At 46.8% G+C, this 15448-nt stretch overlaps 1 protein-coding gene across 1 annotated transcript; it reads right to left on the bottom strand.

Annotated features, from left to right (window-relative positions):
* Positions 1 to 1154: 1154 nt before the first annotated feature.
* LOC120836615 (peptidyl-tRNA hydrolase ICT1, mitochondrial-like) lies at positions 1155 to 1760 on the bottom strand. Its single transcript, XM_040205615.2, has one exon. It carries the CDS (start codon positions 1758 to 1760, stop codon positions 1212 to 1214), a length of 549 nt encoding a protein of 182 aa, XP_040061549.1. The 3' UTR covers positions 1155 to 1211.
* Positions 1761 to 15448: the final 13688 nt, after the last annotated feature.

The following is a 15448-nucleotide window of genomic DNA, read 5'->3' on the forward strand; positions in this document are numbered from 1 at the left end:
TTTTATGAAACAAAAAAACATTTGCTTGAAATTATTTTAATTCTGAAACCAGAACCACCAATATTTCCATAGACTCGTCGAGGCTGCCAACACGCCAGTGAATCAACACAAAGTTGAGAACTTCTAAACCACTGTGTTCATATTTTCCGGCGACAAAATCGCGCCACACGCGGAGTGCAGCTAAAGAAAATCCAACGGCTTCGTGCCAACGTCTTCGTACCCCCGGTGCTGCGGCCCCCCTGCCCGGTGCCCCCGGTACAGCGTCCGCGCCTCCGCACGCAATCCGAACTCACGCACTCGGAGGCTCGGAGTGCGGATAAGAAGCCAACATAATCCGCACTCGGAGTGCGGATAAGAATCCAAAATTATTCGCACTACACATGCGCGAAAAAACCATCCGATCCGACGTCCGATCCGGCAATACGACTGCCTGATCCGAAAGATTTGGTCGCTTCAGACGTCGGATCGGCGATCCGACACGCGTCCAACCAACACCTCCTAGGTGTTGGTCCAACGCGCCAGATAGTTTCGCACGGCGGACGGATTGTCGGATGCGTCCAGCCAATGACAGCACAGCTAGCGCGAACGTCATGATGACGTAGTGGGTATGGCGGGACGAATAAGAAAACGGGGCGGGCGCGGGAAGCCGGACGCGAGGATCTCGCTGGCGGCTGACCCGTTCGAGAAAGATGGCCCCGGCAAAAGAATGCACGCGCTAACTAACAAGAACAAGCTTCTAACTTCGCTCGTGTGAGCTAAACCGTCAATCTGGGACCAGAGATCTGTAAACGCGGACCTCCGCTGGAGTGCTTCGATGTCCTGGGCGGAGCTGAACGGATCGTCGTGTCGCATGCAAGGTCGGAAGCGTGTGTCTCGAACTGTCGCGTGCGGCGATTCGGAGCGGCGTTCGGACTGTCGGATCGGACGTCGGATCGGACGATTTTGCCGTCCATGTGTCTCGCGCTTAAAAGAACCCACCACTATCCGCGCTCGGAGTGCGAATAGGGACAGCCCACTTCCACCTGAAATGGTGGTCGAAAAACACCTAAAGATTGGAACCGGAAAGAAGCTCGTCGATCAGAGCAGGTACGCGAGTGATGCAGCGATAACTCTGAGTTTATTTAGAGCGCAAGGCAAAGAGACGAGGTATCTGCGAAGCACATCGTCCGTCTACACCTAATTTACGACAATACGAAAGTTTGGACCATGTATCACGAAGTGAGCTTGACGGCGTCTTTTCGGACGAGTAACCTCTTGGCGGCCGTCCGTTCTGCTTTCGCCCTCAGCGTGAACCTCGTCTCTGGAATGTTCTCCGGGGGAGGCTTGCAGGCTTCGCGAACCATAATCCTCAACTTGTCCACGCAGTCGGCGACGTGCACGAGTTTCTTTTTTGTCTTATCCAAAGACACGACCAACTTGCCGTCGGCGTCGATGTAGACCTTGGCGAGTTTCTTCAGCCTTTCCCTTCCCGACTGAGGAATCCAGTCGGCAGAATCCAGATGCACCCGAAGTTCCACCCTGAAAGGATTATCGGGGTTCTTCTCGCGCACGTCCACACGGTTCATGGGTATGTAGCCACTGAAGACTTCGTTGGTGCTCTGCGGGGCCTCGATGGGCTTGACGTGATTTAGATCGCTGTCCGGGTAGATTTTGTCCAAGCTCACTGCGCTCTTGTAACTTCGGACAAACAGTGAGAAGGTATTTGCGACGAAATTCGGGAAAAACGCCGCCGCTCTAGCTGCACCATAGAGATCATACATACTAACTCTAGAGGAAAAGGTCCGCCATTTTCCCATACATTCTGGCTGCCGCAAGCGGCGGATCATGCAGGCAGACCCTCGGGGTCCCAAACGGGTCCATATCACAAGAGCGAATGACATTTTAGCGAACGGTGACATTTGAGCGAATGGTCGTTTTAGCGAATAACGGGGGCGCGCGTTAACCCATCCGTCGCGCTGCGCTTTACGCCGCTTCGCGGCGACAGTCTGCGGCAACTCATTAGTAAAATATGAACTCACTTGGCCCACCCGAAAACGCCGCTTCGCGGCGTCCGACTATTCGCTAAAGTGTCATTCGATGAAACGTGGGCGTTCGCTAAAACGTCATTCGATCAAATGAGTGCCTCCCGTCCCAAACACGGTTACATTATCAGAGCAGTTTCGTGAACTTCAACAATCCACGAACTTACCGGTGGAAAGATATTCGCGTTCCTTTCGAAGCTTTCTTTTTGCATAGCGCGCAGATGTACCGGGCCTCGCGTTAACACTAAACTAAACCATATACCCGGCTTCGCCGGTGGGGCGCGGCTGGGCGCGGTTGAGGAATACGAAACTGCGCAACCACCAGATTTCCGAGATTTCGACAGAAGGGAAGTTAATGCAGCGTAATGACTTTATTGCTTTTTATAAGCGTTAGAATAGCTCAGAATTTAGTTTACAACGTTAAATTATCACTGTTTATATTGCTGAGAGTTTTCACTCTTCGTGTTTACCATGGCAACCACTGATCTCAATGACAATTGCTGGATCGCGCTTGCCGCTCCCGCAAGTGAAGCCACCGGGCGTCACTCGCTTGGGATACGATTTGCCGTTTTTGCTAGCCTTTGCTGCGGTTTTCCAGCGTGCTGACGACACGTTTTCTACTCGTTCGTCGTCATTCGCCGAAGAAGTTTTTTGAAGACTCTGTGTATTGTTGAGACTTTACGTTGTGAACACGTGGAAAATTTTACGAAAGTGCAGTGTCGCAGGAAAAAGGCACAACGCGTCGAAAGGAAGGGCTGGCGGCGTGTTCAAAGCATCCTTGGCACGCCGAAGTGCCATGTCTCTGTGCCTTCGCGCGCTTGGATACCGACCAAGAACCGACGCCGTGTGAATGTGTTTAGCGAGTGCAATGTGCGTGAAGCCGTATCAAAAGGTACAACTCGTCGAAAACGTGTCGCCGGTGTCGCGGCGTGATCAAAGCTTCCTTGGCACGCCGAGTGATGCATCTTCGTGCCTTCGCACGCTTGGATACCGGTCAAGAATTGACGCCGCGCCAAAGTTCTGAACGTGTGTCGCGCGTAGATGCCTTTAGATCATTTATATATATCGGCCGCGGAGTTCTGGATCGTCCAGCTGTTCCGGTGAGTTGCTATCAATAAAAGGGGGAGATCTGTACGTATTCTTATGTACTATATTAACCATGGCTATGTCCCAAATCTACTCTAATAGATTCCGTGGGAGCACGAATAGGGCAACGTTGTACGTGGAGCCAGGGGGGTTTTCGAAAGCAAAAGTACAAGACGGCGAGAATGAAAATCTTTGAAGCGCGGCCGATATGGTCGTGTACAATCTGTTGACCAATTACAATTAGGCGAGTCGCGTAGGTTGATAATAAGCCAGCACTGATCAGTGATGAGCTGTTGTGCACGGTATTGTGTAAATCGTCTTAGGACGAAAAAAAGACGTACCTTCTCCCCATCTTCCGTCGCTAGTGGACGCTGGATTAAGCTCGTTCCTAAACCGCGAGGGGAAAAGACGCTGATCCAGAGGCACGAACAGCTTCACGCACATTGCACTCGCTGAACACATACACACGGCGTCGGTTCTTGGTCGGTATCCAAGCGTGCGAAGGCACAGAGACACGGCACTTCGGCGTGCCAAGGAAGCTTTGAACACGCCGCCAGCCCTTCCTTTCGACGCGTTGTGCCTTTTTCCTGCGACACTGCACTTTCGTAAAGTTTTCCACGTGTTCACAACGGCAAGTCTCAACAATACAGAGAGTCTTCAAAAAACTTGTTCGGCGAATGACGACGAACGAGTAGAAAACGTGTCGTCAGCACGCTGGAAAACCGCAGCAAAGGCTAGCAAAAACGGCAAATCGTATCCCAAGCGAGTGAAGCCCGGTGGCTTCACTTGCACTGCAGCGAACAAGCGGGGAAGCGCAATCCAGCAATTGTCATAGAGATCAGTGATGGAAACGTTGCTTTCTTTCTCTCGTGTTCTGTCGCTCTCTTTTGCGATCGTTCACTCGGGACCCAGGATGTCGGCGCACGGGATTTGCCACTCCTCCTCACCCACCTTTACCCCCCTGAGCTGCACGGCACACAAACCACATGCGCGTCGCCATTTTTGCAATCGATGAATGGAGGGCGCGTCAGGCCGTCAGCGCGTAGCGGCTGGAGCCACTGGAGCACCACCAACTGCACCTTAAAAAAATGTGTGGTAGCTTACCCCACCTAGCGACTATGTAAAAAAACCTGATTAGAGCTGAGTTTTTAAAGGTGGAGCCTTGTACAATTTTTAATTTCTTATACTTTTAAACACCTCTTATTTGCCAAAAAAATACTACTGCTCATTACCCTGTGTTTATTAAATAATCTGACTTTTCATTTTAATCTCCTTTCGTCTTCTTTTGTTTGTTTCCTGACATCCTTTTACACTCTTGAAAGGTTTTTAACACACCAAGAGCTCTTTCAACTCATGAAGAGCGGTTTCGCTAGGTTTCACCCACTGATCTCTATGACAATTGTCATAGAGATCAGTGGTTTCACCACTGATAATGACTACTTCCATAAAGCCCTGCATGCAACACGGCGCGCGTTGCACTCTGGGAACTAGTTGGCCAGGGAGGAGGGTGGCATGGTTTCGGTTTCGATCGACACGTCGACAAGAGATCATACACAGAGCGTGGACTATTAACGGCCGTTATCTCATGTTTTCTGGCCCCAAGAGCGTCATTTGTGGTCTCTAAACTAACCTAAATGGCCAGACCTCGAAGCTTTAGCACAAGCCTGAGACGTATAGCTTGTCTTAACACATGCTTGTTGTATTTTTGTACTTGAGCCTTCCTGTTAGCGTTCCAATCGAGGTATGTGGACGAGCCAGTGCTGGGAATCTCGACGCTGCCACGCTCGGGGATCTTGCTTGTGTACGATTCAATCGAGCTCGCGCCTTTACATTAGTTCTGTTGATCAGGAAGTCTGTTTGTTTCGTGCGTCCATAGACGAAATATTACTTTTTGCAATTACTGTTTTTCTGAATATGCCTGAGTATGCGAGGTAAAACTCGGAGGCGCCTTTGAAAAGCTCCATTTTAACACACTTCTTATCTCTTATCTGTACTGACCCGCAGCACTGCACGAAGTGAAGTCCCCACGCGCTTGCATTCCACTAATATTCAACATCGCATAAGCGCATAAAGTTATCCTGCAATCATACAGGCAAATTCGCACATACAGACCGTTTTCAGAAAGCAAAAGTCGAGCACTTGTGTGAAGAATGTCGCACCGTTCGCCGGAAGTGCGCCGGACGGGCATGAACCCCTATGCGGTGCGCCAAACGAACGAATTCAAATCGCGTTTGACGGTTGCTAATGGCCATAATATTTGCTATGTGTTTGCTTTCTTGCTGCCTGAGTATGCCGAGATAATTTCAGACACACCGTTCAGGCACATATCTTTGGCGTCAGTAAAAGCTCGTCCAAAAAGGCTTAGCGAGGAGTAGGGGACGCTTGTTAGGGCCTCCGTCGCAGCTAGCCGATCGCAGCGTTTGCGAAAAGTTAATCTTCTATCAGCATAAAATTTGAGTGGGAGATATATGATGACACGAGGAAGACATCATAGCAACTTTTGTGCAGTAGTGAGGTCGAACTTATTGCGTTTCTTAAAAGTTCATGCATAAACGCTGGCCTTAACTTTGATACCCTGTGAGGATGCGGCTTGCTTTTCGCCCAATGAAGTACCAAGAAGCGGACGTTTGGCAAACAAAATACGTGTAAGGCTCCAGATGAACAAATTTCAGCTCTAGTTCACTGGTACTAGACGGGATTATTGAAATTAAGCTCAAACATGCACTCGTGGGGTGAGGTGACTAAGCCACGACTTACTACGTTTGTATACGCACGCACAATATCCGGTGTTTCGGGAACCAAGGAAAGTGCCCCGGTCTTCGTTTTGTATCGCTCGATAATGAGTGTATTGTACGTTCGTGAAAAGTCAGATAATCGAAAACGCAAGCAGCGCGTTCTGTGGCGGCGTGATAGCATGAGATGATGCTGCTCAGTCGAAACCGAAACTGTGTGGCAAACTAGTTCCCAGAGTGCACTGCGTGGTATTTCGCCGCGATGGGGCGCGTCGGTTTTGGAAGAAGTCCATTTTTTTTTTAATATATAAGCTGTCGTTATTTTCGTTTTTCAGGATAAAATCAAAAAAAGTGTTTTTTTTTTTGTTTTTTTTTTTGTGGAAAACGTCCGTCGGTTTTCGCTCGCCGGCCGCCAACCGTGGAATATGAGGGGGAAAAGTGGCTCCTGTAGAGCGTACTCTGCCGCACAAAGCCCGATATTGTGGGAAAGACACTCCGATTCTCGATGCGATACCCTTTTTTTACTGCTTTCGCATTGCTTTACTCAGGTTACAATAACGAAGTAACTTGCTTTAGCCAGAGCAGATAGCTATCCCGCTCTGTGCAAGGTGCCCACGCTTACCTGATTTAGCGGTTAATGGTAATAATAAGAATTCGTTCTATCGCGCTCGACGACTGCACAGTTTTCTTCCAAGTAGATGTTACTAAGAGGCTTTTAGAATTGGGCCCCGTGAAGGAGCTTGGAGTGTCGTGCTGCCCTGGCATAGACGTTCTGAGCTTGAGCAGTGGGACGCGCCTAGCTCTTCGAGGAAACCAATGAGAAACGAACTATTAAAAACAAAACAAAAATTCTCTATTAATTTTGCCCAGGCCTTCAGACATGCGAGCTAGTAATTAGTCGAACCTGTTACTCAATACGCGTCTCAATGGGCTAATGGCGTGACGTCTTGTGCTAGCCCTTAAAGTCCACTCCGGTTTCATTGATGGCGATGGTGCTAGGGCAAGGTGTCAGTATAGACGCTTTGCAGCAGGTGTGCATGGACGCCGCCATAACTGACCTTCAGTTTTTGCTTCCTCTTATTTCGTTTATTTCACTTCATCATTACCATAGCAGGCCAGGTTATTGCCATATCAGATTCAACTGTGTTCTTTTCTAAAGCATCGGCTTTTGTAGAGGATCGTCAACGACCGTTTCAGTTGCTCGGCATCTCGGTAAGACAAGAGAAGGTCAGCAATGGCGGCTGTAATTTGGCGCGTGTGTAGAGCGTCTATAGCTGAGACTAGTACAATAAGCGGTAGTAAAAAAAAAAAAATCTTTTCTTTAAGTAAAAATTAAAAAAAAGAACTTCTGGTGGTGAATTTTTTCTGTGCCTACAGTGGACTCAATCTCTCTCTCTCTCTCTCTTTCTTTCTCTCCCTCTCTAAAGCTCTTTACGTGGTTTTGCACAGCTCTCAGTCAGCGGAAAATGGAACGGCGCGTTTTATGTTGGCTCCGTGGAAGATAGATTTTTGTTTAATATAAGAATGCCTCGCGTCGTGGCTTTCTTGGCTGGGGTATTGTTATTTTAACGGCCATATCACTAAATTCGTTTACGTGCCTGCGCTGTACTATAAAAAATGGCGCCGGTTCTGGCTACTCTACCTCGTATATATAGTCTTCTTTTTTTTATGCCTCATGTTAAGTCCTGCGTATTGCGCCGCGTCATCTAAGAGACAGTAACGTCGTTTCGTAGATAGTTTCCGCTGTGCCACTACGCTTTCCGCGGCGAAGGCGCGGCCAGTGCGTTTGCGCGTCTCTATAGCCTCGTCCGCAGAGTCCCGGGCGGGGTGTAAGATAGACAGGTGGGGAAACGAGAGCTAAATGAGCGACCAGATTGTGTCCCCCTCGGTTTTCTCTTTTTCTGTGGCGCCATCTATGTGGGAGCACCGCGAACTCTCACTCCGGGTGCTCTCGGTTGATTTTGCGCACTGTCCCATAGAGTTCCATGCAAATCCGATTCCAATTTTTTTTCTTCTCGCCGCAGCGCCATCTGTTGCCAATCGGGGGTACCCGCAAGCAGACGAGTACACAATCCGGTCACGGCACTGCGGTAGGCTTCAATGGACCGTTTCCCCACCTGTCTATCTTACACCCTGGTTTCGTAACTGGTAGCGGAGAGTGTTGCCGGACGTGGGAAACGATCAACGAAAAGCGCCTAGTATTAACTACATGGCAGCTATAAAAATACGGGGTGATTTTTCTTACGTTCTAAAATTACTTAAAAAAAACGTAAAAACTATATATTCATGCGGTTTGCGCAGGTGAGTTACACGCCCAGGAAGACATAATGTAGGGAGATCTAATTGTCATGATGAGTCGAATAATTAACTCAAATTTGTTGATCAGCTTTTTAAGCTGCGATAATAAACACGCGGTTCCCGTTAGAAATTTGCTGATCGTCACCAGAAACCACAGTAATTTTTAAGAAGACTTTAAGCGCGTAGGAAGTGTGGTGGCGCGCTGAAGGCTGGCGGCGAGAAAACGCGGATGATGAGAGACGGAAAAACCTATAGGCAGCCGGCAACGGCCAGGCGGCGCCAGCAGGGTGAGAGCGCACGGTTATACCCTGTCTCGTTGTAACTTGGCACACGGCGAACGATAAGCCCCACATTGCGTGCCGAAGGCTTCGAAATGCGCGACGTATAAGAGCGCAACGCACACATATTGGAGCATGACGCGGTGAAAAGCCTGATACTTCTTCGGAGTTTAGGCGCGCTCCGGTGATACGCAGTCACGTTCCGATTGGCCCGCCAGGGCCGTAGCTTCCTCTCTACTGGCACGTTACGCGATCACGGCTTCCTGGGATACCCAGTATTTCTTGCTTCGGACGCTAGGCTCAGCGGCGCCACCAGAGTAAAAGCTCACGTTTGAACAATGCAGCCGCCACTCCCAGGGGTACCCAATATTTCTTGCTTCAGTCGCTAGATGGCGCCAAACCAAACAGCATTGCAGGTTGCCTATGCGAAGCGCAAGTCTGTCTGCTTCTTGCACGGGGGACTGCGATGGTGACTGTGTCAGAACGCCGAGCTCTTATTGGCTGATTGGAAAAAGGAAAAAGTGGCTAGACCTCGAGGCATCTAGCATTGAAGCCTACCCATTATCCTTTCAATCAAAGCCAATCAGAGCTCGCCGTCGTTCTGACGTCACCGCAACGCAAGAAGCAGATGACTTGCTCTCCGTATAGCCTGTCTCCTGATGCACGAATGGTAACCTTGGCGCTCCATCGTGCTCCAAGTCTTTCTGAAATTGATTGATTTAGTTGCTTCCGACGACGCTCAGGCAGTTTCTAATTGAAACCATAGGTTTATTTTCACTAATAGAAAAGAATAAGTTCTACTCAATTAGCCGACTTACCGTGCCTATATTATGTCCCCTCGGCCGTATAACTCGCCTCAACAAACCGCATTATTGCAAGTTTCACGGACATTTTAAATAAATCTGTAAAGCATAAAAAAACACACCCTGTTATGTGTTATACAGAAATACGCTATGCGCGACTGTTAATAATCTACTAATATTAGGCAACATAGCCTGCTATACGCGTAGTTGACTGATCCACGTACGAAAAAGAAGCTTTACTCGTATGGCTCCCCTGTGCAACGCGGACTCCATCGTGGCTCTCCAGACCAAATGAGGTAGCGAGTATCTCGCATGGTGTTGACTATAGGGAGTATTCACTGGCGGCCATAGCTGTGTGCGCGAATGCTGAGTGCGTGCTGATGGCGAGCTTCCACAGTTCTTTTGCAACGTGCATTCCGCACCATCAAGAGTACCGGTCTTAGTAGCCTATTAATGTGGGCTCGTTCTGAGCATGCGCTCTAGACAGCACCCACAAATATGGCGTCTAGTGAATATACCCTATACCCCGTGTCATTAGTTGCGTGCAGTGCAGGCGAAGGCAACGGCCAGGCGAAGATAGAAAGTGGTGACGATTAAAGGCGCTAAAAAAACGAGGACCAATTAAAGAAGACACGCACACACATGCCAAGAGCCTTTCTTAATTAACTGGTCCTCGTCTTTTTAGCGCTTTTAATCGACACAATGTATCATCAACTAGACCAAGTGAATATCTTTATGAAGACAAAGGGCGAGCACTAGGAAGGCGGAAGGGGAGAGGGGGGTAATGGAGGGCGAGGAAAGAGATTACTAGGAACGTTAGAGGGGCGAGGAGGTTTCTTTCCTCCTCCCCAGCCTTTTCATTGCTTGCCCTTTCTCCCCTCGCCTGGCGTTTCCTTCGCCTGTACTGCACGCAACTGGTGACACGGAGTATTAGCCCCGAGAAGTTCGCGTGGCGCCCCCTTACGGCGAACCGGGGTGACGTCACGGCGAGGAGAGAATTTTTCCCCGACTCGGCCCGCTCGCCCTGTGGAGGCTGTGACGACGCTAGCTGACGGCGCGCTCGTTTCTATGTAATTTTTTTTGGCGTGTTTTTCGTAGGAAGTGTAAATTTTTATATGAGGCTTTATTGAGGTATGGCCTGTAGCTACAGGCGAAACTTCAACCAACATTTTAAGCACGGTTGACAGGGCAGGCAACGCATGAATCACAGCTGGTATATGAAAATAAAGAAATATGGCCACAATTGCAGGAGCATCACTATAGATTTACATTTCGCACAATAAATGCTGCTGATGGTCTGAATGAATTGGCAGGATATGCATTTTTTTATCTCTGTTTTTAAACAAGATCGCCGAAGCAGAAAAGGTGCATGCTGCTCGAGGAACATGCTAAATACAGTCTGGGCCATGAAGAGAGAATTACAAGTAAGACTGCCAAATGCAGGGGCAAAGTAAAAAAAAAAAAAAAAAAAAAGAACAAGGAACATTTGTTATATACATTGCTCGCATTTGACCTTTGCTGGATTCGGATAGTATTTCAATGGACTACACGGGTGGTATCTGTGGACTTGTTTCTATCAACTCTCAAGTAATGTATAACAAACGTAAGCGAAGGTGTCTAGCTCGTTATTAGCCCCTTAAGCCCTAAAATTGAAATTTTACTTAAATCGAATTGTCCTGAAGCTAAAATACCAGAAGCTTTTCTCACGCAGACTGTCGCCCTTCACAGGTTCCACATTTTCTGCTGCTAGTGCTGCATCTACCACTGGACAGACGTTCGAATGCTTGCTTTTACTCCTGTTTTCCTCTGATGTCAGAGGGTCCAGCTCTAGGGAGTTTGGAGGCTGAGGAAGCTTTTGGGTACCTGCAGCAGTGTTTCTTTTAATTGGAAATGACAATTCAGACTAAACGGTGTATTTTCGGAATACCCAAGGCTGGAATAAAGAATGTCAGGAAAAAGTATAAACATTGCATATTACGGCACTATTGCCGTGTATAGTTTGGCAGTTCAATACATATCGTACGGACAACTGGGGGCAATTCGGCCGTTTTTGCTGCTACCATACAAACTAATTTCCAGTAATTGTGCAGCTTCTAAGAAATATGCCTGCATGCGTGTGTAAACTATATAATTAATTCACGAAGAAGCTACATTTATTGAAAACAACCCTGTTTCACGAGCACTTTCAAGATCATCAGACGCAGGGACTTTAAAACATCTGCGAACCAGCGCATGCAGAGTGGCAGCGCAGAGTCAGGGTCGCGAGCTAATTTGCCGACCACCCAAAGGCCCATGATATAAATGCCACTTCAAATGCCTTGAAAGCGGAATGTAATATCGTCTTAAATCATAAACGTGCAAAGGAACAGAATTCCAGCGTCTGAAACACTCGCGCCACCGTTTCACCGACCCCTCGCAAGATTGCCTTGTGTCGTGTGGACGAACGGGGAGGGACATCGGCGGAATTGCCTCCGCCGATAGCTTTCGGGATCTTTAACCCAATTTTAAAGTTAAAAGAGACAAGCAGGCTTATAAAATGTACGGAAGCACGTCAATATCGGCTTAACTCAACGTCTTGCACACCAGGTAAACGAAGTCCAGCTCTTCGGAGAGCTTGCGGCACACAACTCCAAACCAGGAAACCGGTGCTGGGAAGCGAGCCGATGCAAGATCGCGGAGCGGAGTCCTCCCCCTGACGTCACGGTACACCTCACCCTATCAGGGCGCGGCGACCGCAGCGACGCTTGTGTTCGCTCTCGGGGCTAATAGTCTACGCAAAACAATACACGAATGCGGTGAAACGCTGGGACGTCATTGACCAATTAAATGGCTGGTATCAACTGTAGCTAGTGGTTCATTATTAAGGTTCTGATTTTTCCGAATTGTTTTTTTTTTCTTCATTCGGGGTGTTTTCTCGGGGTTTATTTTCCCCCACATGTTCGGTATTTTTAGGTGTCCATGTTCAGCATCGGACGAAACCTGCAGGCATTTTTTATTATTATTATTATTTAAGCGCGTTTCTAAAATTGCGTTTTTAGGTTTTCTGCAATTTCGACTAACAAGCTTTGATCTTTTTTAATTATTATTTGTGCGGGCACGTATTAACCGAGAACATCCTATTTATTAAGCGTCTTTAACTTAGAACCACGCATTGCATTGCTGAATGAGGCCGCGGCGTCTTACTGCAGTCGTAATTCAATGTCGCTCTTAGCGAACGTCTAATGATGCACTGCGGCAGTAATTTAGCCCGGGTAAAATATACAGGTAAGGTTAAGGAACGCTAGGTCCACCAACTAATGTGCGCAGACAATGCACGCCTACGCACTCTTAAGAAAAAACAAAAAGGAAGAACATTGCTTTTTTCGTAAGCCACTATTGAGTGCTCTCAACCATGATGAGCTCTTTCAAGATTTTTTTCTTTTTTTAGTTACAATTTTAGGTTTTCCAGTTTACCCACTTTTCGCTTTTTTTTCTTTTTAATTTAGCTTTCGTATGTTAGAACTCCTTAATCTACGAACTCCGCCCAAACCCAACCCCCTTCTTCCCATAACCACGACAACGTGACGTCATATTTTTTTTTTGCGTTTTTTTTTTCGCTCGTTTGTTTTCTTTGAGCGGGCGTTAAGTGTCTCGGTTTTCGCGAAAGTCTCGCCTGGGTTTAAGTCGTTCAAGTAATACAAGAGCGGACGCCGTGCCAAAAATAACGGTCTCTCGTGGCGCGAACGAATGGGTCGTCTGCTTTCCTCGGTCGTCGCGAAAGCAGCGATCGTCTGCTCTTCAGTTGTTAGGGTATTGTGTGAAATGGGATTCCAACGACGACCCTAATTGTTTCCCGCGATGCCGTGCGGAGGCAACCACTTTCCAACTTCAGTAAACCTAGTGTCCCCGGTAAAAAAAAAAAAAAAAAAGTCCGCGTTTGTTTTTGTTTGTGTAAATAAACAAAGCATCGCAGGGAAGCTGAAACTTCGTGAGAAGGTGACGCTAGCGGTTGCGGTAGAACACAAAAGTTTGAGAACATTTCGTCACCTGGATAAAAAAATATGACCCCCTTTTTTTTACATATAACGTCCACCTAAGCCTAATATCGATCGTGAAAACAAAAAAACAAAAAATGACATTGTGAGTGCCTTTAATAATTGTTGCAGTAGAAAACAAACGAAAAAAAAAACAGCAAGAAAGAAAACAATATTCGTCTTCTTGCTGCCAAGTGCTTTTTGATTACATACATGTCACATGCGTCCACAATTTCAGTTCTTGTTTTGACGATATTAGGCTTTAGCAAACATGGGCTCAAAAAAACAACACACACGCACACACAAATTCTCAAACTCTCGCGTTCTATCCCGACCACTAGCATCACATTGTCATTGAGTTCGAGTTTCCTGCGATGCGTAATTTATTTGCGTGGGATTAAAAAATTTTTTATTATTATTTTTTTTATGCGTTAGCAATTATTACTTTTGTGCATGCTGCAGCCATCTTTCGTTCGGTCTGGTGGTTTGGTGAGGCCGTAAAGCGGTTTTTCTCAAGAACATCCGTATTATAAAGATCAGGAATGGGCAAAACACATGCAGATATGTATCGAAATACAAATACAAAATACTTCGTCAAAATGTATTTAATTACAAATCTAATTACATTTCCAAAAAAAGCATTTAAGTACAAGATACGAATACAACCAAATGTATTTGGTCTCCTTCAAATACTTTTCCAAATACATTCCTCAAAATTCGGGTCAGCGACTTCAGGGCACCTGCAACAGGTTTCTGCAGGGTATCTCTTTTTTTAATTTTGCACCGCACACTCGGGAGTTAGTGTGCGAGGCTCTAGTAACGTAGTCGAAAAATAATTACAAAAAAATATAATCAGGTTGGACGTAATAGGTGAAAACAAATACAGAGCTTCAAGCTGCTTTTTTGTCGATTACGTTTTGGTATAGACCAACAAAAAACCGAGACGACCAAGACGCGCAGCACTAGCTGGAGAATTTTTGATTGTTGCAACCCGCTCCAGTTACGAAAACATGGACGCCCCGCGCATTCAGAATGTTCCAGGCAAAAATATGAATGAAAATCAGGCTGGAAAGCATCACAGGTTGTCACAGGCACTTATTTAGCCAGTCTGCCTGTGAACGTCGATTTCGTCCCTATCCTTGCCCTGGACTAACACCGTAATCACAAAGTCACTAAACGCTTGTGCTTGATCGAGAGACACTGCATTCGGTGCAGAACGTCTTCCTGCTCTGGACAGTGACAATAAATTTGAGGAATGTATTTTCGCCCACAAAATTGTATTTAATTACAATTGTATTTGAAATACCCAGGTTTTAGTATTTAAATACACAAGTCAAATACATTAACCAATTTGTAATTAAATACACACGCAAAATACACAAAGTATTTAAAATACGTATTTCAAATACTTGTATTTGAAATATTGCCCATCCCTGGTAACGATTACGATCTACCTGCTTGTATAAACAATAAAGGTTCATATGCTTTAAAGATAATGGCGACCGAAATTAGAGCACTAATTACGCGTTAATGACGAACATACACAAATGCTGCGTTGTGACCCGAAATGCTTCGTAACTCAAACAAATCGGGCATACTTATATATTATTCCTAAAAGTAAACAAAATAGAGTTTAGTGGCTACTTAAAATCACGTTAAGAATATATGACATAAAACATTCGAGCCGACTCAAGCTTGAAGCCCGGCGCAGCTGTGATTGGCCGATCTCCGAAATTCGACATTCTCGACAATGATGACTTGCGGGCCTGCCCTTGGCTGCAAGAAGGGCTGATATGAGACGGACAGGGTATCGAGGCACTCTAGCGAATCAACAAAGGGTGCTAAGGTATCAATTGCTCTTACGTTAATCTTCCTAAGGAGAGACACGCAGGTCATCATTCTTGCTAACTCACACGCCTCCGTGAATCTGCATCTCTCACTTGACACCCGCTTGCCTGCACCAGTGGGGTCCAAGAATACTCGACCGCAACGCCACAGACCATAGAAGCGTCTTCTTTGGCGGCGGAATTCCAAGGATAAAAGCGGACTTTTTCTCTCAGTTTCTCCTTCGCAAAACTAGATGACGGAGCTGAGAGCACAATGCGATATCCCCTGGATTCGGGAGTGCGCCATCAAGCTTTGTGATCCCTTTTGTGTTGATATTTAAATGCTGATCATACATTGGACACGAAGAAGGCATTCGATTTGTGACTCGTG

Source organism: Ixodes scapularis, unplaced genomic scaffold, assembly GCF_016920785.2.
Source record: "Ixodes scapularis isolate PalLabHiFi unplaced genomic scaffold, ASM1692078v2 PGA_scaffold10__122_contigs__length_95168666, whole genome shotgun sequence".
Lineage (NCBI taxonomy): Eukaryota > Metazoa > Arthropoda > Arachnida > Ixodida > Ixodidae > Ixodes > Ixodes scapularis.